The 22,454-nt window shown below is 27.8% G+C and overlaps 2 protein-coding genes across 2 annotated transcripts in view; both read right to left on the bottom strand.

Annotated features, from left to right (window-relative positions):
* LOC113389720 (probable G-protein coupled receptor Mth-like 1) overlaps positions 1–13,169 on the bottom strand; it is a 40,259-nt gene extending 27,090 nt beyond the window's left edge. Inside the window, exons 1-4 of the mRNA XM_026626734.1 lie at positions 12,542–13,169; positions 6,036–6,248; positions 5,722–5,965; positions 5,472–5,660 (exon numbers count right to left, since the gene is read on the bottom strand). Coding sequence (XP_026482519.1) covers positions 5,472–5,660; positions 5,722–5,965; positions 6,036–6,248; positions 12,542–13,156 — 1,261 coding nt within the window. The 5' untranslated portion in view covers positions 13,157–13,169. The remainder of the gene's footprint in view (positions 1–5,471; positions 5,661–5,721; positions 5,966–6,035; positions 6,249–12,541) is intronic.
* Positions 13,170–21,005: 7,836 nt separating this feature from the next.
* Positions 21,006–21,856, bottom strand: LOC113389320 (UPF0454 protein C12orf49 homolog). The gene is made up of 3 exons (XM_026626366.1): positions 21,711–21,856; positions 21,489–21,639; positions 21,006–21,422 (listed from the first exon to the last, which is right to left on the bottom strand). The coding sequence occupies exons 1-3, from the start codon at positions 21,810–21,812 to the stop codon at positions 21,097–21,099; spliced, it is 579 nt and encodes a 192-aa protein (XP_026482151.1). The 5' UTR covers positions 21,813–21,856; the 3' UTR covers positions 21,006–21,096.
* Positions 21,857–22,454: the final 598 nt, after the last annotated feature.

Below are 22,454 nucleotides of genomic sequence, written 5' to 3'. Positions count from 1 at the left end.
AGTTTCATATTATATGTTAATACCCTACAAATATGATTTAAGTAATAATTTAGAACAAAAGGCACATTGCATCTTCAGTTTTTTGCAAATATAGAATATATATCTGAAACTAACACTAATCTTTATTATTTATATATTTATTATTATATATTTATATATTTTATCATTTATATTTTTAAAAATGCATTTGAAACGTGTCCAAAAATGTAAAAATAATGTCAATTTAATGACACTGGCGTTAACGGCAAATAACCGCCGTTATGACTTCCGCGTTATAAGTGTTATAACGCGGTACATCATTATCTCTCAGACTGTTATTTAACGCTATTTTAAATAATTAAAGACATTTCGACCAAAAACAATATCATAGAAGACAGTTACTTCATCAGTATATTAGAATTTGGAAGTATTTTTTTGAAAGTACATTTTTCGACGTTTGTATTTATTACAAAGAAACGGCTTGACCAATCTTTGCACAAAACTGTAAGATACTAATTAACATTTATACGCATCGAATGTTTTTTAATTTATTCAAATACATCAACTCATTTTTTATTAATTTTAATTATAAAACCTATTATCTAGTATATTAGAAGGTGGAACATTTTTAATCACGCCTGAGGTACACTTTTCTAAATTTAGATTTATTAAAAAGAAACGGCTCGACCGATCTTTGCACAAAACTGCGAGATACTAATTAACATTCATACGCATAGAATGGTTGAATTTATTAATAAAAATCTTCCTCTTTTTTACACTTCTAATAGGAAAATACTGTATTTAGCATACTAGAATCGGCGGCAATAAAACATTTATAATGTTTCATATCAAAACAATTTGTTTTCGACCCAGATAATTTTTGTTCTCAGCAAACTTTCCACCAGCTCTCCCTCTATCCCCATTGTTTGTTTTTGTTTACGGTGTGTATATAATGCGATTGTTATTGTTTTTAAATCCATTCCAAAGTTTATTTTCGGAATTGCCATTACTTTTCCCATGTGAAAATAATTATAGACATTTGGACAACATCATGTCATGACTTGCACCAGAAATTGACCCAGAATTAGATTGTCCCAGAATTATTGCTAAAAATTTATATCGTGACAGAAAATTGACCCAGAAAAATTGGAAACAGAATTATGGTAAAAATTTATATCGTGACTGGTAGGAAATTGTTCCAGAATTTGGTAACAAGATTCATTTTGTTAAAAAAATGGAAAGTAACAGAAATAATGTTTTAGTTTCCAAAAAAAAACATTTCTTTATGGCGGAACAAATTGATGTGGTCGTCGTCACTATCATCTTATTATTGTCATATTTTTGCGGTATTTTCTAGTTCCTGGAGTTCATCATTATGTGACGAATGGAAAACAGTAAATTGTAAAATGTAATTTTAACACAAAATGTCGAACAATGAAAAGTTCCGTTACGTAATAATAACGTAACATATAAATAACACAACTGACAAGGAGGGCATTAACTGAACATTGAACTTTGGATAAGGAAATAAGCTGCAGCTAAAATAGCAGGGAAAAAGATACATTTTGGTATCCAAAGATACACCTAGTTTATTGATCTTTTCAACATGTGGGCGATTTATTTGTCCATTTTAGGCCCAACCCAAAAATTTCAATAAAATCAAATAAAATGTTTGTACTTTCCTACGAATGACCACTTCACACCTACTCCATGTAAATAGAAAAATATAAATCTTTAGCAAACAAAAAAACCTGAATTGTGTGAAGTGAACATGTTTTATGACTGCAATGAAAATTCTTGGCTTTTTTGGGACAATGAACCTTTCTTGAGAGTAAATTATATATATATATATATATATATATATATATATATATATGTGTGTGTGTGTGTGTGTGTGTGTGTGTGTGTATTAACAAAGTCTAGTAATAGGCCATAACATCAATAAAAAAACAATATATTTGTGTAATAATCTATCAAGCCGTTTCCTTCTTATAATTATAAAAAAATATAATGTCAGATTTACTAAAATATCAATATAATTTTCACGCTTTCATCAATTTTTAAACAAACATAATTTAAAAATCTGTTAAAAAAAATAATGAAATTTTATTCCTTAAAGTGTTAACTATGATCGTAGTATATCATAGCTCGAGCGGTTAAATTTTTGTCAAAATCGGTCCAGCCGTTTCTTTTTAGAAAATATAAATACCAAAAATGATAAAACTAAATTTTCGAGATTTTTTATGAATAAAAGTTGTAGTACATTCGATGCACATGAATGTTAACTAATGCCTAACAATTTTATATGAAGATCTGCCAAGCCGTTTCTTTATAATAAATTCAAACTCCGCGAAATGTACGTCAAAATGCCAAACAAAAATACTTGTAAATTTTTATATATTAGAGACTATATTAACTTTCCGTAGGGTAAGTCATAGTAATCGCAAAAAAATCGAAAATGAAAATTTTTATATATCTTTAAGTTTCAAAGGTTTCTGAATATTTTGGCATACCTTAGAAAAAATGGATGTGTATGTGTGTGTGAGCGGATACAGATTTTCGTCGACGATTTTGGAAACACCGATCAACCGATTTGAATAATTCAAAAAACATTCGATTCGTATTGATAAGGAGACGTGCTGATTAGTTTTTGGCGAAGGCAGGTCTAAACGTTCCGAAGATACGAGACAAAAAAGGCCGAAAACGATGACTCAGTTTTTAAGAGAACGGACCGTCCGATTTTAATAATTCAAAAAATATTTTAATACGAAGAACTGATTAAATTTTTAAGAAGGCAGGTCTAGCGGTTATGGACTCTCAATGAAAATAAGTTAAAAAATGCCATTTGGCGGTCAAAAATGGTTATTGGACATATGTACATCAAATTATCAGATATTTTATAGAGATTTTAATAATGTGTACACATTTTGTATAATTTATTTTGGGTTCCGTACCAAGATTTTTAATTATGAAGATTATTTATATGGTTTAAACAAATGTACTCGATATATTTCGAAATTTTTCATCATTTTCAAAAAAAACTAAATTTTGAATAATTTTAAAAAAAAGATTTCTTACAATAATTTGAGAATATTTCGATAATTTCAAAAAAATATTTTCAAAAATTTCAAAATTCTCAAAATATTTGGAAAAATCGTTTTTTTAAACCCCAAAAAATTCCAAACTTTTAAAAAAATGCCAAAATTTTGAAAAAAAATCTAAATTATCAAAAAAATCAAATTAAAAAAAGGACTCTTATAAACGTATTCATAAGTTGTTCATAAAATACGCTCGTCGCACAATTTAAAAAGCACTTATAAGTTTGCAGTATGTAATAAATAATCTATTTGAAATTATTCAAAACAATTGATTATTTTCATTCCTCGAATTTTTAATTACGGTACGGGAAGTTCCAGCAATTTGCCTTAAGGCACAATGCCATGCGCCCCACTATTTAAAATTACCAAATCGGCGGAACCGATTCGGTGCCAAACGATTCAGAATGACTCGACTGATTTTTTCTGCTAAAACATAAACATATCCTCCGGTAATAAATTAGTAATTATTTTTTTGCGTTCTACTTAATTTCATCTTGGGATTTATTCGTGTGTGAAATGAAAACATGCAAATGTACTGATGACATACATTCATACTAATCAAATGGCACTTAAAAACATCATGATATTGCTGAAGACTCTTGAGAAGTAGTTAAATGTTAAATATAAAACAGATCGTCATTAATTTTGTTCTGCACCAGTTAATATATTAGAGAATTTATAGGACTATCTTAATATAAGATAATATAATTTTTTTACTACGCTCAGTGTTCTAGTTTTTCTAGCATCATTTTCTGCTCTTTTAATATTTCTTCAATATCCGAGAAAGGCACGATAGGTATTTCCATCGTGGAAGAAATTGCGAAATAAGAGAACATACGTCGAATAATTTTTAATGTCGAAAGTCGATCGTGTTTGGAATTCTTTCACATTCACACCGACAGTTGTGGCAAAAATCAGGTCCAGTATAAAAAACTAGGTGTAAGTAAAAACGATAAAAAAAAAATTAAAATACGTTCTATAATATATAAATTAAATTTAAACTGGTGGTGCATGGCTTCGTGTCTTGAGGCAAATTGCTGGAACTTCCCGTACCGAAAATTCAAATGTTTAAAAAAATCATTTTAAAAAATGTCCCGAATTTTCTAATTTCATCTAGCTTCACCCTATCTAACTTAAAAAGGGTGCTTTCATATAAAGTTTGTGAGTTTTCAGAAAATGTTTCTAAATCATTCAAATCGTCGATGAAAATTTGTATCCGAACACATACATCCATTTTTTGCCAAAATGTTCAGAAACCTTTGAAACGTAAAAATATTTTTTGCTATTCTATAACTCACCATACTGGAAGTTAAATTTTGCATGAAAAGGTTTGTTTGTAACATTTTTTTTGATGATCCTAAGTTGTTTAAAATTGTTTTGATTAAAATGAGAATTTTATTATTTAAAGTGGGTTCTAAATATTTCTCTAGTTCTTAATTCACTTTAAAATTTTAATAATGCAAAATTCGATTGTCCACATTATTAAATCTGTTAATAACATTAGTTCATAAATCTTGAAAATTTAAAAAAAAACTTCTGAGATAAAATGATTTTGGGGTTTGGCGGTGCCAATTTTTAAAATTAAGAAATAGGTGTAAGTCATTTTAAATACATATGAAGTACACTATTCAAATTTTAAATTTAATTTACAGTTTCATAAAATAATTACAAAAATACTAATGATGTATTTTTTCCCATTACTCACATTCGAGTGTGAAATTTCACTTTCATAATTTTCTACGAATTCACTATAAAGTCTTCCACTTTTAATTTTATTTTTAAAGAAATTAAATGTTGCAAAACAAATATAGCAGATTTTATGTCCGGTTCGCCAAAAATAATATAAAAGAACACATCATCGACTTTTGTGTTCTTTATAATTGTTTCTGCGAATTTGCTGAAGAACAGTTAATTTTTTGCACATGGCCAAATTGCTAAAGTAGTTCTGAGTAAAATATAAAATTGAAATATTGCTCATGGGTAAAAATCTGTTATTTACATTATAATAAACTCGAGAATTAAAATTAGTTTATATTAACTTTAGAATAATTAATAAGAGAAAATAATTAGAAATTTGATCCTCTGGTTACTAATTTAGTAACGTACGTGACAAAATTCTATTGGAACAAAGTTCAAATATTGTTCGTGACTTTATCGAATTGTTAAAATAGCTACAGCTAATTATAATTGGTTTAATTAAAGATTGTTTTGATAAACAAATCCAGAGAAATTCTACGACAAAAATACCAGAGTCGAACTTGTTAAAAAAAATGACACCACTATACACTCGAGTTTAATCTATTATTTACACCAAATTAAATCTACGTCCAAAATCTATAAAAAATGTTTAGGAGAAAAAATGACTAAAAACCAAAAAAATTATCTATCACTTACCTATGGTTACGCAAACTTTGGCGTCCAAATCTCTTCCAGCCAATTGGCTGACTGCCAAAAGGGTGTCACCAAATAAAAGGCAAGTTACGTAATAAGTTTGGCACCTCCAATGTAAAGCATGGTGGTTCCCTGGCACCAAAAAACCAACCGCCAAAGTTGCCAGAAGAAAAATCACACTTAGAGCCAAACCTGAGGGGAAAAATTGCATAAGTTGCAAAAATTGGTAAATGGTTGCCTATTTGGCACTCACTTATCGGATAAAGTGTGTATCTAAGTTCGTCGTAAGTATCAACAGGCGTCTTCACAATAGGAATATCCCCGATACAAGAAAACACATGCACTTTCTGCAAATCCTCCTGCAGGTTGACATTGTTCATCTCCGACAAATCCCTGGAGGTGATCTTGGTCCTGATTTCAGGATCCGTCATCGTATTTCCATCACTGACATCATTGTACGTCAAAGCAGTATCAGGTTGAAGACGTTTCTGCAACTCCTGTACGTAAAATCAACGTTAAACAAATTGTAGGGCGGTGGAAGCCCAGTGGTCATCATTCTTTACTTACCTGGAAATTATGCGGCAATGCTCTCTCGATGCAAAAGGCCGACGGCAGCAGTGTTGTCGAATCCGAAGGGCTTGTTTCGATGAATAAGGACCCGTCCTTTTGCACCCTTACAATATTTGAAGGTAAAGCATTGATGGCAAAGCCTGCGTGTCCTATTTTGCACGTTGGGAAACTTGAGACGAAGGATACTGTTGTGTTTGAAGGGTCTTCCAGCTGAAAAAATAAAGGATTAATGAGAATGAGAGATAATGAGAAGAATTAATATATGTTATGAGTTTTGTGTCAAAATCGGTCCAGACGTTTTGTAGTAATAAATACAAAAGGCGAAAAGTGTACCTCAAACAAGCAAACATGGTAGAATATGGTAAACTCTAATTAGGATTACTCGCTAAATAGTGAAAGGATGTTAGTGAATTAAACATCAATCGATGCACATGGATGTTGACTATTAACTGTCAAGTTTGTGTACAGATCATTCAAGCCGTTTCTTTTAAAAAAAAATACAAACGTCAACAAATGCACACCAAACTTAACTACTTGCCAACGGATACTGTAAAATTCAAATAAGATTACTTAAGAACGAATACTGGATATTAATAATTTAAACACTATTCGATGCACCTGGATGTTGACTATTAACTATAAATTTTGCGTACAGATCGGTCAAGCCGTTTCTTCATAACATTGAAAAACTTACATGAAACTATAAGTTTTGCCGACGCTAATACGTCTGATAATGTAAATTTCGAATAAGATTACTCGAAACTGACTTGATGGATTTTAATAATTTAAAAACCATACGATACATATGGATGTTGTCTATGAACTATAAATGTTGTATGCAGATCGGTCAAGCCGTTTCTTTTTAATTTAGGAAAATACACATGGACAAAAGTACTTGTATGACTCTTGAGTGTTAGATTTTGTAAATTCCGAATAAGATTACTCGAAACTGAGTCGTTGGATTTTAATAATTTAAAAAGTATTCGATACATATGAATGTTGACTATTAACTGTCAAATTTATGTACATATCGGTCAAGCCGTTTCTTTAAAAAAAATAAACTGTCAAAAATGCACATCAAGCTAAAGTACTTGCCCACAGATATTGTAAATTTCAAATAAGATTACTCGATAACGAGTTGACGGATTTTATTAAATTAAATTTTATTCTATGTACCTGGATGCCGACTACTAGCTGTGAATTTTATGTACAGATTGGTCAAGCCGTTTCTTTATAATATCGAAAAACTTACACCAAACTGTAAGTTTTGCCGAAAAAATACGAACTACGAAAAATGCGCATCAAACTAAAGTACTTGCTTATAGATGCTGTAAATTCCAAATAAGATTACTCAAGAACGAGTTAACGGATATTAATAATTTAAACACCATTCGATACATATGTATGCCGACTATGAACTATAAATTTTGTGTACAGATCGGTCAAGCCGTTTCTTTTGAAAACATAAAAATGTGGAAATGGGGGCGTAGTACTAAAATATGTACCTCTAATAGGTACAGAGCAGTTTTACTTTATTCATATTTTTAGTAATTTCTTGAAAATTTTGCATGTAAAGATATTGACTTTAGTACTCACTGTCATAGTATATATATCTGAGAATATTATATTCAAATTGTATATTTCTAGTGCATGTAGATTGTCCTGCAGAGTTCCTTGAATATCACATTTTGGCGCAGAATAACGATTTAATTTTGATGAGTTTTAGGTACTTCATTTAAATTATTAAGATCTTTTTGTAATTTTTGTATTAAAAGTCATTGATTTTAGTATTTGTTATCCAAGTATATATATTCAGGAATGATATATTAAAATTATAGATTTCTAGCACATATAGTTTGACCTGAAGAGCTCATTTAATATGTCATTTTTGTTAACAAAAACTGGTGAAAATAAACTTCTTCAGAAAATTAATAGTAAACTATATAGGAAACGTTGGAATTTTACAACTTGCGGCTAAATATGGTTCAAAGGCAAATTTATTTGCCTTTTACCAAAAATTTTATAGCACCTGCTACCTGATTTTCAGGTATTCCAGGCCCATCTGTTTTTAGGCGCCTGTCCTAATAGGTGTTACCTGACAGATAAAAATCTTTTTAAAATAATCCGCCAAACAGGTAATTTTAGGTAATTAGTTGAAGTGGAAAAAAGTTGAAGTGGTAATTTTATTTAAAAATTTTAAAAGAAACTTGGGTGAACATTTTTCGAATTATTAACTTTATAAAGTACTGTTTTTAAGGAGCTCGTAAAAATGCTAAAGTATGTACTAGAAAAGCACAATTTTAATGTTATTATTTAATATATATTGATAAATAATAAATTCTAAAATTTAAAATTTTATCATGTTTTAGGAATAATTAGTAATTTCATCAAAATATGTACTACACTCGGCCTCGAAGTAATTCCTTTTTCATAGTATAGTTTACAAAGTCATTTTTAAGAAGCTCGTAAGGACATAAGAATTGTAGTAGATGGTTGTAACTTTAATATGTTATTCCCCAATATGTGCTTTAAATACCCAATACTAAAATTTTACCAATTCAATTTCATTTTTAAATAATAAGCAACTTTGCACCCAAGTGTCGTCACCCAAACAACTATTAATTCCACATACATAACTATTTTTTTAATACTTTTATATACTAAATTTAATTACGAAATATGTAAATTTTAATGACGTCTGGTTTAAACTATTTAAAACCCATCATATCCTATTTTAAAATAAATTTTTATTACTTTTCCAACTCGACAATGTCTCATTTACCAGTACGTGACTCGAATAAGCAACTTTTGACTTTTGGCGAACGAATTCATTAGCATAAATCATATTTCTTTGACAAAACCTTATTATATTTATTCTATTCATGCCTTTAAATAATTTTGCAAAAGAAAATACTTGAAATTTTGAAGTAGATACTTCTTTAGGCATTAAATGCAACTCATCAAAATTGATTTGATACTATGAGACACAAAACAAAAGTTATATTTAAGGAGCTCTTCAGGACAAACTGCATGCACAAGAAATCTGTAATTTTACTATATCATTTCTGAATATATATACTTTCATAGTGAATACTAAAATTTGTAACTTTTCATACAAAATTTCCCAAAAAATCCAAATACCATGAACAAAGTACCTCATCAAAACCCTTTCGCAACAATTAGAGGTTCCAACCCAGTTTCCTTTTATAAACACAGTCTAAGACTCTTATATAAACTATTTAGTGGCGGGATTAGCTCAAGAGTAGCGTTCCCGATTCACATGCTGGAGGTTCCGAGTTCGAATCTCCGGCCAGAATTTGAAAAATAATATTAACTAGTTGGAATAATAATAGAATTATAAATTGTACTAATAAAATATGTATGTAAAATCAAAATGTATAAAAATTAGATAAGTAGAATTTAAAAATGAATTGAAGTAAGAAGTAATGAGAAGTATAGAAGAAAGAAGAAATAGTGGTTAGAAGATGAAGTGAGATGATAGTAAAAGAAGAATGAAGATAAGTTAGTTAAGAAGTATAGAAGAAGAATAGGATTATATGAAGAAGAAGATAGTATAAAATTGAAGATTGTATATGATTGTATAGAATAATGTAGGTGGCTAAATGCTCGAGTAAGCGAGGCCAAAAAAAAAAAAAAAAAAAAAAACTATTTAATTTCCCAATTTCCAAATTCCATCATTACATTCTCTTGCCAGAAATTAAACTGCAGTTTTGCTAAAATTTTAATGGAATCCCCAGAGTGCAATTTTAGTATTAAATTTAATGTCGAAACTTTGCCTAATTTAATTACATCACCGGAGTAGATTTTCGTGTATGGAAATTAGGAATTCCCCGGGAAAATTGGATAATAAATATTAAATTATGAAAATTGGATAATAAATAGTAAATCATAAAAATTGGATAATAAATTTAACTAACTGCCCATTTTTTTTTTTTGAAGTTAAACTACTACTAGCTCTAATAATAATACTAATAGTTGTGAAGCTTGTAACTATTTTAATATATACATAAGTTACTTTCAATGTCGATTTTAAAGTATATCGAGTTGCTGTAGATCGTTGTAATATTAGAAAATATTAAAGATTATTTAATTTTGAACAAATTTGCCGAATATTTCATTTATTTTGGACAAACGGTTCAAAAGTTACAAGAGATATGATAAATAGATGCATGAATTCACTTATTGAAATCCTGGGTAGGTGTTTAGATTTATATCTATTTTCAAATAATATTTTAAAGTATACCGAGTTGCTGTAGATCGTTGTAATATTAGAAAATATTAAAGATTATTTAATTTTGAACAAATTTGCCGAATATTTTATTTATTTTGGACAAACGGTTCAAAAGTTACAAGAGATATGATAAATAGATGCATAAATTCACTTATTGAAATCCTGGGTAGGTGTTTAGATTTATATCTATTTTCAATTAATATTTTAAAGTATACCGAGTTGTTGTAGATCGTTATAATGTTAGAAAATATTAAAGATTATTTAATTTTGAACAAATTTGCCGAATATTTTATTTATTTTGGACAAACGGTTCAAAAGTTACAAGAGATATGATAAATAGATGCATAAATTCACTTATTGAAATCCTGGGTAGGTGTTTAGATTTATATCTATTTTCAATTAATATTTTAAAGTATACCGAGTTGTTGTAGATCGTTATAATGTTAGAAAATATTAAAGATTATTTAATTTTGTACAAATTTGTCAAATATTTTATGTCTTTAAGACGAATAGTTTTAAAGATACAACACCCACCAGATATAGATACAGTTTTATTAAACATTTTAGTTCTCAGCAGTTGTATTTTCAATTTAATTCAAATCGGAATGAAAATATTTAATATATATATATATATATATATATATAATATATTAATCGTTTCGTATTCGATATCGATAATATAAACAAAATAAGAATATTTTATAAATAATTCTGACGAAAAATGCCACGACATGGAATTCTATTTAGCGATTAAATTTCTTTGATATATATATATATATATATATATGTATATATATATGTATATATATATATATATATATATATATATATATATATATATTGCTATTGCTATTGCGACAAATATAATACTATTCGCAGAAACTTAATGGTTAAATTAATTTGATTGTTATATATTTATTTTATAACCGCATATGTAATATTAATAAAAATTAAATGAACTTTTATAAAATTAAATAATCTATAATATTTTCTAACATTATAATATACTTTAAAATCGCTTTTGAAAGACCATCATTTTGAAATAACATTGATGCAGTCGTTTTTTTTATTTCATGTAACTCCTAAACCGTTCGTGTAAAATACCTGAAATATTTGACAAATTTGTACAAAATTAAATATTATATAATATTTTCTCACATTATAATGCTGTACAGCAATTCGGCATACCTTAAAAATGCAATTGAACATGAGCATTAAATCCTACTTCGCTATCAACAATTTAAAAAATGATTGCACTTTAATCGAGTTTTGATTAATTTTCTGATTTAAATAGCTTTGTTTATATTTTAAAGTATACCGAGTTGCTGTAGAGCATTATAATGTTAAGAAATATTGTAGGTAATTTAATTTTGTATAATTTGTCGAATATTTCATTTATTTTGAACAAATCGTTTAAAAGTTGCATGAGATGAATAAATGTCCTCAAGCCCTATTGCGTTTCTGGATTGCATAGTTTGCATTCAGATGCAATTTTAAAGTATACCGAGTTGCTCTAGGGCACTATAATAAAGCAATATAGACAATTTAACTTTGTATGAATTTACCAAATATTCTATTTAAATTCGACAAACCGTTTAAAAGTTACAAGAGATGTAATATATAAATGTCCTAACAACCAATTAAGTTTTCAAGCCAGTCATGGAATCAATAGTCCACTTTCAAAAGCGATTTTAAAGTATACCGAGTTGCTGTAGGGCTTTATAATGTTAAAACAAATTATACACAATTTAATTTTGCACAAATTTCCAGAATATTCCATTTATATCAAACAAACCGTTCAAAAGTTACATCAAAACTCCATTTATATAAAACAATAATTATCTCAATCTGGACATACGGCATTGAGCTATGGGCGTGCGCAGGCAATTCAAATATAAAAATAATACGAAGAGCGCAATCCCTGGTATATTACAAATGACACTCTACATAAATATTTAAAAATAGAAACTATTAATGAAATGATAAAAGAAAGGAGCAAAAATAGCACGAAAAATTACCAGGTCACCCAAACAAATATCTAAAAGAATTAAGCGCGGAATATCCTACTCGAAGTTACGATCTCAAATAAAATGTCAAAAAATTTAAAAAAAAAGAGATATCTCATAGAAGATAATCTTTTAAATACATTTACACCCAGAATATTGCCTTAAAAATGCATATTATTTTGGTTGGTAATAAAATAAATAAATATTTTAGGCAAATAAAAAAAAAGTTACATAAGATTTATTACCTGTACATCGAAACTCCTAGATTGCCCCAAAGCACCCTGGACAACCACACAAGTAGCATTGTCTCTACTATAAGCACCACCTTCACCACAACACTTCCTGATTTTAATTTTCTTTTTATTCACCAACCTGGCATCGATATAGGCCTCAACCTGTTCAGTAACATTGGCACCAGCCTGACTGTCCAGGTCACAAACCATGGCAGACAATTTATCGATACAAAAATCCTTCGGGTCATACAAAACATGGTGCTCTTCTACAAAAAGACTCCCATTTGCCAACATGTAGTAATTCAGATAAGGAACAGCCAGGTGAACTAATTTTGGTTTAATCCCGAACCCACAAAAGGGCCTACTGAGTTCCTTCAATTGCCAATTGCTAGGGATAATTTTACTATTGAGGAAGACTTTTCGGGCTGGTGCATAGATTTGAGGTAACCAGTTTTCCCCGAGACCAGGAATACATTGTAAGTCGTCTTCGGAGTTGGCCAGATTTGATGGATCTAATTGTTGTAACATTTCCCCAAGACGACAGCATTTTTGCACTACAACTGTTGGTAGACGTTTTGACCAGGATTGGTGCAGGAATATTAGAACCAGGATTGGAAGAAGACGCATTTTCGGGTTTTACATGGGAAGGTTTGCACTGTAAAGTCACATGTAGTTTATATCACTAAAGTCAAAGCACTAAAGTTTGTTTTGGTTTTTCTTGAAAATCCTGAAAGGAAAATTGGTGTTGATGAAGTATTCACAAAGGATTTAGGACCAGTAAAAATTGTAAGAGCAAATATGATTTTTCAGGAAAAATGTTGACCATTAAGTCTAAATATGACGACCATTGTCGTTTTCTTGGAATACTATTTAAAAATATTTACAGTAGTTGAATATAACTTTAATATTAAATAAAATTTTAGATAATCTAATAATCTATAATTTTATCTAAGATTGTATTAAGATTTAATTTCAAATTGGCAAATTACATAATTAAATACAAAAAGTGAGAAAAAATTTAGATTGTTTGCATAAATTTTAAAAAATATTTAGGGTGGTTGAAGATAGTTTTAATGTTAGATAAAATTTCAGATTAACAAATAATCTAAAACTAGATTATCTAATAATCTACAAGTTCGTCTAAGATTATATTATTAAGACTTTTAGATTTAGAAATAGACTTTTTAGAGGATAAAATATTATATACAACGTCTACAAGAGCCTAGATAATTGTTTTATATTCAAATGCAATTTTTAAATATACCGAGTTGCTATAAGGCATTATAATGTTAGAAAATATTATAGTTTATTTAATTTTGTACAAATTTGTCAAATATTTTATTTATATAAAACGAACCGTTAAAAAGTTACAAGGGTTATAGTAAATAAATGCTTAGATAAATTGCATTTGGAAACAAACCGTGATTGAATACTGTTATCTAATCTATAATAAATAATCTAATTGCTTTAGGGCATTATAATGTTAGAAAATATTATAGATTATTTAATTTTGATTAAATTTGCCAAATATTTTAATTAAATTGGACAAACGGTTTGAAAGTTACAAGAGTTATAACAAACAAATGCATGAATGAATTTCATGCCAATTCGAGAACAAAACGTGATTGAATACTCATATATATTGTTTATATTCAATTACATTTTTAAAGTATACCGAGTTGCTGTAGAGCGTTATAATGTTAGAAAATATTGTAGATTATTTAATTTTGTACAAAATTATCAAATATTTTATTTATATAAAACGAACTGTTAAAAAGTTACAAGGGTTATAGTAAATAAATGCTTAGATAAATTGCATTTGGGAACAAAACGGGATTGAATACTGTTATATAAGTTGTTTATGTTCAATTGCATTTTTAAAGTATACCGAGTTGCTTTAGGGCATCATGATGTTAAAAAATATTATAGATTATTTAATTTTGTACGAATTTGCCAAATATTTTAATTAAATTAGGCAAACGGTTTAAAAGTTACACGAGATATAATAATGCACGGATAAAAAGATAAAAATATTAAAATTTTAAGTAATAAGTGTTCTAAAATTTGATAAATATTTATAAAATACTTATGGAAAAATACGCATTCAACAATATTTTTAAAACTACATCATTGTACATTTTTTAGACTTTTTAAGCCACAAATCAATTTTATAATATTTTTGTTCTTTTTTCAATTCTCCGTAAAAAGATAAAAGTATTAAAATTTCAAGTAACAACATGTTTTCTCAAATTTATTAAATATTTCTGAAATATTCACGAAAAAACGTGCATTCAACTATATTTTAAAAACTACATTATTACATTTTTTTTAACTTTTTGGGCCAGAAATCAATTATTGCAACTTTTTTTAAATCAAAACTGTCTAAATTATTATATAGCTTTCATAATTATTAATTTTTTTTAATCAATATATAAATATGTGAAAAAATTTGCAAAAAAATCTAACAAAATTAAAATTAAATAATAAATAAATAAATAAAATAAATATCTCAAATATAAAGCTTTTGCAACTTGAAATTTTACAGTAGCATTAAAATAATTTTATTTAAAATTTAACACGAATAAAAAGCCTTTACACGTTTTTTCTTTAAATCACAAAAGTTTTAAAAAAAATTTTGGGTTTACTGAAATAATTAAATCTCAAGATAATATTAAAAATAAAAATATGTACAAAACTAATTTTAATTAAAATGAACAACAAATTAAATTAATTATTTTTAATTTGTAAAAGACAAAAAATGATCAGGATTTAGGCTTTAACAAATATTTACAGAACAAAAATAATTTTTGCACGTTTTTTTGTAAACTATTAAAAAAAATATGTACAAAACAAAAATAATTTTAACCACAAATTAAATTCTAATAAATTTAAAATTAAAAGACAAAATGATCAGTAAAAAGTATTTACAGTACAAAATAATTTTTGCGCGTTTTTTGTAAACGATTAAAAAAAATAAGTACAAAACAAAAATAATTTGAAATACGAATTAAATTAATTAGTCAAAGACAAAATAACCAGTAAAAATATTTACAGTACAAACGATTGAAAAAAATATGTACAAAACCAAAATAATTTGAACCACAAATTAAATTAATTAGTCTAAAAGACAATCAGTAAAAAATATTTACAGGGCAAAATAATTTTTGCACGTTTTTTGCAAACGATTAAAATATTATTTTGGGCTGAATGAACAAACAAAAACTAATAATTAGAAGAATTAAAATATTCAAGATAAAAAACTAAAAGTAATAATAATAATAATAAATTAAGATATTCAAGATAAATATATTTACAGCACCAAATTTAAAATTAATTAATTAAAATTAATAAGCAATTTTTTTGATATGCTGAAGTAAAGTTAAATGCCTAAAATATTTTTATGGTCTTATGAAACAAATACCAAAAAGGATAAAAATATTTTCATTAAAAATTCGGTACAAAATTAAAAGGACAAGACCTTTTAATCAAATCCAAATGCAAATTCATATCAATTCATCAAAATTTGAAAAAAATATTTAAAATAGTTCAAATGCAAATTCATATTATTATAAGGAAATTGAAGACAAAGAAGACTGAAGAATTATATCAAAATTATTTTTTAATTATAATAGATATTATATTAATGAAATAGTAAAATGAGATGAATATATAAAATATGAAAACTGTTTTTCATAATCTCTCATACCAGGCACCTCTGCCTGACTGAAATATGAAAATAATGTATATATATAAATAAAAAAAAATAATAATAATATTAACTTTGCACTTTTAAGACCTCAAATTAATTTATAAAATTGATTTTTAAATACCACAACACTTTTGCCTAAAAATATTTTTATGGTTTTATAAAACAAATACCAAAAAGAATAAAAATATTTTCATTAAATACAAAATTAAAAGGACAAGACCTTTTAATCAAATCCAAATGCAAATTCATATCAATTCATCTAAATTTGAAAAAATTTGAAATATTTAAAAAATTTGAAAGTATTTAAAACAGTTCAAATGAAAATTCATATTATTATAAGGAAATTGAAGACAAGGAAGACTGGAGAGTTAAATATATAGATATTTTAATTATAATAGATATTATATTAATGAAATAGTCAAATGAAATGTATATATAAAATATGAAAACTGTTTTTCATAATGTCTCATACCAGACACCTCTGTCTGAGAGACTATATATATAAATAAAAAAAAATTAACTCTGCACTTTTAACACCGCAAATTAATTTATAAAATTAATTTTAAATACCACAACACTTTTGCTTACCCAAAATTAAATAAAAACACTCATATACACTTTTAAAAATAAAATAAAACCCACTTTTATATATAAAATAAATAACTATATATCCACTTCCATCAACCATCCACTTTGACCTCAAAATTTAACACAAACTCTGCACTACTTTTTGCAAACTTTCACCGCACTATTATATAACTAACAAAATAACTAAAAAAAACTATTTATTAATCATTTTATAATATTTCGTACAAAATTCGTCTTTACCATGTGCACGTTTCCGTATTTTATTTCAAACTAACATTAAAAGAGGTTTCATGTTCCTATGAGGCCAGCAAGAACGTTAGCCCCTCTCTTCTTCAAGGCAGATGTTTTAGCCCCACCACTGAATTAACGGTATTTTTGTAGGTAGAAAAATGGTAAATGGTATTGGTATATGGTAATGGATATATGGTAATATGTTTTTTAATTGGTTTAGGTTTTATTGGCAAAATTTAGGTGTCGTTTTCGTTTGGTAAAGTTGCAAAGAAGTCGATGAGTTGGTTCAGGTGCGCTGAGAGTTCGAGTCTTTGCTGAAGGAAAGTTTGGTTGTTGTCGAGTAGATGGCAAGAGCGGTTAATTTAAATTAGATAAATATAAACTAGTGGTGTATGGCATCGTGCCTTAAGGCAAATTGCTGGAACTTCCCGTACCGTAATGAAATATTCGAGAAATTTTAAACATTAATAACAAATACAGTAACTTTCATTATTTTTGCTATCTTTTTATATCTGAGCAAATCAAATGTAAACTAGCTGTAAGTGGAATTCTGTCTTAAGGCAATTAAGGCATCGTGCCTTAAGGCGAATTGCTGAAACTTCCCGTTAATTAAAAATAATCAATAATGATCAATAAAAGTTGATCATTGATTTGAAACTTTTAATAGAATTTCGAACCATATTAAATCATCTTAAATAATTCTATCTTAAATCATTTATTTTGACTATTATATTTTCGAAATTCTGAACTTTTTATCAAAGCAATCGTACTGCTTTAACTGCATAAAGACGAAATATCGAAGCGCGTAAGCGCCGCGTCGCCGTCTAACGCGTCAAAATTGGTACGTAACCCATAGAAATATAAACAAAATTTATACTTATTGTTAAAGTCTCTATAAAATATCTAATTATTTGATGTGCATATGCCTAATATTCATTTTTGACCGCCAAATGGCTCATTTTTTTACTTTTTTCTCCATATCTTCAAAGTCGTTACACCTGCCTTTTCAAAAATTTGAACAGTTCTTCACTCAGCTAATACAAATAAAATATTTTTTGAATTATTCAAATCGGACGATCCGTTCTCTTAAAAACTGAGTTACCGTTTTTGGCACTTTTTGCCTCGTATCTTCGGAACGGCTAGACCTGCCTCCGCCAAAAACTAATTAGCACGTCTCCTTATCAATACAAATCGAATGTTTTTTGAATTATTCAAATCGCTTCATCCGTGTTCCCGAAATCGTCGACGAAAATTTGTATCCGCACACACACACACACATACATTCATTTTTTCTAAGGTATGCCAAAATGTTCAGAAACCTTCAAAACGTCGAGAAACGCAAAAAATTTCATTTTCGATTTTCGGCCTATTACTATAACTACACCACGGGAAGTTAAAAAAACAATAAGTTGTTTTGTGGATGTTTAATTGCGACGTTTCGAAACTCGATAAGTTTCATCATCAGGTTTTTCAGTCAAAACCGATTTTTTATAAATGTGAAACAATATTGATGAATATATATATTTATGATAATAGAATGCCAAAACAAATTATAAATTATGTACATTTTGCCTTAAAGAAAATTTGTATTAAAAAATATTACAAATTCAAAAGCAAACATTATTTACCTGCTATAATTAATTAACATAAGATAATTAATTATATAAATTTATAGATGAAAATTGCAGGTAAATAATAATTTTTGTTTTTCAATTTCTAATATTATTATTATTTTTTTTTATTAAAATGTAAATAAATCCTTTTTTTTATAAGTTTTATAACATTCTCTGTAATAATCAAAGTATTCATCAATATTGTTAGTATATATAAAAAAATGTTTTTGAGAGAAAAAAATTATGGAACGTATCTAGTTCCGAAACGTCGTAATAGAAACGAATTGTTTTTTAATTTATTGGATTAATAATTAATAAAAAAACAATATATATATATATATATATATATATATTAAATGTTAAATATGAACAACACAACACTCAGATTTTTAACACACACTTTATTTGGTAATTACAGACGTTTCGAGACCATGGTATGCCTCATCTTCAGTGTAATTTCAAAACAGTTACTTATATACTACACATTCTTTAATATTTTATTTAAATTATATTTAATTTTTGAAAATCCATTTATTTACATTATAATAATACCCATCCTGTCTCTTCATCTCGATACTTAAGATTTGTGTGGGAGTAGTGATGTTATGATAATAAATAAAATTAGAAACTCCCAACATAATAAAAAAAATATAAATTTATTAACTATGAAAATATTTCGATATCCTAAAATATACATGACATGTTCCATTGTTTTTTACAAATCAAAACCAGCCTGCTTGATATCGCCACACACTCCCTGCCCAGTGTTGATCTCACAGTTTAAAAAAAAATACAGGGAAACACGTTATAAAAATGTGGTGGGAAAGCAGATTATAGCAGACCAGTGTTGTAATACTGGTCAATTACCAATTTCCATGTTTCGTCAGCAGATCCACCGTATGTGGTGATTTGACCTGCCATCAACTCCATATTCTGCATAATGTTCTCGATCTAATGGGTATTAGTTATATCAGAATAACTTAATGTTTAGAATGCATAATTTATGGGTACAGTTTCCATTTCTGCAAGCGTTGCATTCGTATCTGATGAGTTCCGATCAGAGAAAGAAGTTGGCTCTTTATCCAAATCAGGATCATTGGTTTCTTTGACATAAGAGTCCAAAATTGTGGAATCCAATAAATTATGTCAAATTTTGTTTTGATTCGTCGTTGTCACCGATAATGGGAGGTAGCATTATAAGACGATTTATTGAGTTAACAGAGAAAGAGAGGTTGAATTGCATTCCAATGAAAAGTTCAGGCTCCAAATTATTTTTTCTGTCAGCAATAAACACTGAGGTCTGGGTATACCAAATGAGTAACCTCGGAAGTCTGATCCAGATAGTAAGTGCGTTAACTATGATGGATTGGACTGGACATACCGTATAGGTCGTCACTGAAGACCAGTGATTATGGTGCTGCGTCAAAATCAATTTTTCTTAAATCTTCGAAAAATAAAACTCCTTTTTTTTGTCTTCATCTCCATCGTCGTGAGTCACCAATGTGGGAGTAGTGATGTTATGATAATAAATAAAATTAGAAACTCCCAACATAATAAAAAAAATATAAATTTATTAACTATGAAAATATTTCGATATCCTAAAATATACATGACATGTTCCATTGTTTTTTACAAATCAAAACCAGCCTGCTTGATATCGCCACATTTGTTTAAAATATTTCACATGTTTTAGTGCTATGTCAAGCTCTGTAAGTGATAGTTGGTGTTTTTTGTATTTTCAAAAATTAAATGTAATTTAAATGAAATATTAAAAAATGTGTAATATATAGGTTATTGTTTTTGAAATTACACTGAAGATGAGGCATACCATGGTCTCGAAACGTTTGCAATTACCAAATAAAGTGTGCGTTCAAAATCTGAGTGTTGTATTGTTCATAATTAACATTATATATATATATATATATATATATATATATAAGTATTCTTGGGCATCATCTAATAATTAAATAAAATTAATAAAAAAATGTCTTTTTTATAGTAGCAAACGTTTTGAGACTTGGTTTAAGTTTTATAAATCTTTTCATTTATTCTAATTTAATATTTAATTATTAAATAAAATCTTGTTATATAACTATGTGTTAGATAAATTAGTTTTCACATTTTTCTTTAATAAATTTGTTTAATTATTGGAAGGATGCTCAAGAACTATATATATATATATATATATATATATATATATATATATATATATTTCACCTCTAAAAAAACTTCATGCTTCATTTATATATATATATATATATATATATATATATAATATATATAAACATGTAAATTATAAAATATATATAGATGCAATATATATTTATTACTCTGAGTATATAAAACTGTCATAATCTGTCCTTAAAACTAGATAAAATATAAATTTGGTACATAGCATGTTATCTAAAACCTCTATCCTCCTCCTCCTAACTCAATTCCTCATCAGCATAACAATGTTTCAACCTTGGATTACGATAAGTATTCTCAAATTTCACACTCGATGAACTGGTCCTGCATTTGGTGAGACACAATTCATACTGATCTCTAACCGAAGCTAATACTGCACTGTGACGATCCGAAGCCTTCTGGAAGATCTTTTCCAGGATTTGTTTCTTTTCGGGACGAAGGCAGCAGGATACACAAAATTCGTATATTGCACAGCAGTGGTTCTTGTTGCAGGACTCACAGTTGTACTGGAGCCCTGAGGCGCAGCAGTTGTTTGGGAGTAGATCTGAACGCTGGCAAACCACACCTGGGGGATAAATGACACATGGGTATATATATATATATATATATATGTATATGTCTATTATCTTACCTCTATCATCCACTATAAGATATCGCCCTTGTACAGAATTTCTACAAACCAACGACAAGTCAGAAGAATTGGAATTGATCACCTCATCAACTCTCCATACAAACGGATACTGTCTTTTAATTTCAACATCGACATTACTGGTAGCTCCTGGCTAAAATCAAAAACAACCACATAAACAAGAACCACAAACCAAGGTAAATTTTACAATTCTATTCTCCTAACCTCTTGTACTAAATTGACAACACAGTAGATCAAAGAAAATGCGAATATGATTCCTAAAACTAGTCGTCGACGCAGAAACCTTAAGAGGTTTACAAGAAACATATTTATTACATTTTTGACAAATGTTTTATAAATTTAATGCACGATTAATTTTGTTTGGTTAATCATTATTAAAAATGCAACGACGCAGCTTCTTGTGATCAACTGTCAACTTGACAGGAGGAATGGACACACGAGTAGTGTGAAGTTGGCAAAAAGATAGGTGAAAGTTGATGAATAGTTGGCGGCATTTTTAAATTTGAAATGTAATATATACATTTTCAGATTTACTTGGTTTAAATAAGCGTTTACAAGTAACATATTCATTACATTTTTGACAAATGTTTTATAAATTTAATGCATAATTATTTTTGTTTGGTTAATCATTATTAAAAATGCAAAGCGCAGCTTCTTGTGGTCAACTGTCAACTTGACAGCCAAATGGACGCAGAACTGGTGTGAAGTTGGCAAAAAGATAGGTGACAGTTGATAAATAGTTGGCGGCATTTTTAAATTTGAAATGTAACTTTTAAAATTCTTGGTTTATTAGATTTCTTAGGCTTTTTGCCTTAAGGCAAAATGCATAAACTTTTCGATATGCCTAAATAATAGACGTAGAAATCAATAAATTAATTTATAAATATGTAGAGTTGCTGTAGGGTGTTATAATGATATAAAATAATGCAAAGTATTTATTTGCTAAAC

The sequence above is a fragment of the Ctenocephalides felis genome, unplaced genomic scaffold (genome assembly GCF_003426905.1).
Source record: "Ctenocephalides felis isolate EL2017-DRISC unplaced genomic scaffold, ASM342690v1 CF-g0.4_SCAFFOLD_03573, whole genome shotgun sequence".
Classification (NCBI taxonomy): domain Eukaryota; kingdom Metazoa; phylum Arthropoda; class Insecta; order Siphonaptera; family Pulicidae; genus Ctenocephalides; species Ctenocephalides felis.
The sequence above is the reverse complement of the archived record's forward strand: the minus strand, read 5'-3'. Positions and strand labels throughout refer to the sequence as shown.

Coding starts and splice junctions, on each gene's coding strand:
- LOC113389320 (XM_026626366.1), bottom strand. CDS start 21,812: ATGTTTCTTGTAAACCTCTTAAGGTTTCTGCGTCGACGACTAGTTTTA. Junction 21,640..21,710: donor TTGTCAATTTAGTACAAGAG/GTTAGGAGAATA, acceptor TTTTGATTTTAG/CCAGGAGCTACCAGTAATGT. Junction 21,423..21,488: donor TCTTATAGTGGATGATAGAG/GTAAGATAATAG, acceptor TTTATCCCCCAG/GTGTGGTTTGCCAGCGTTCA.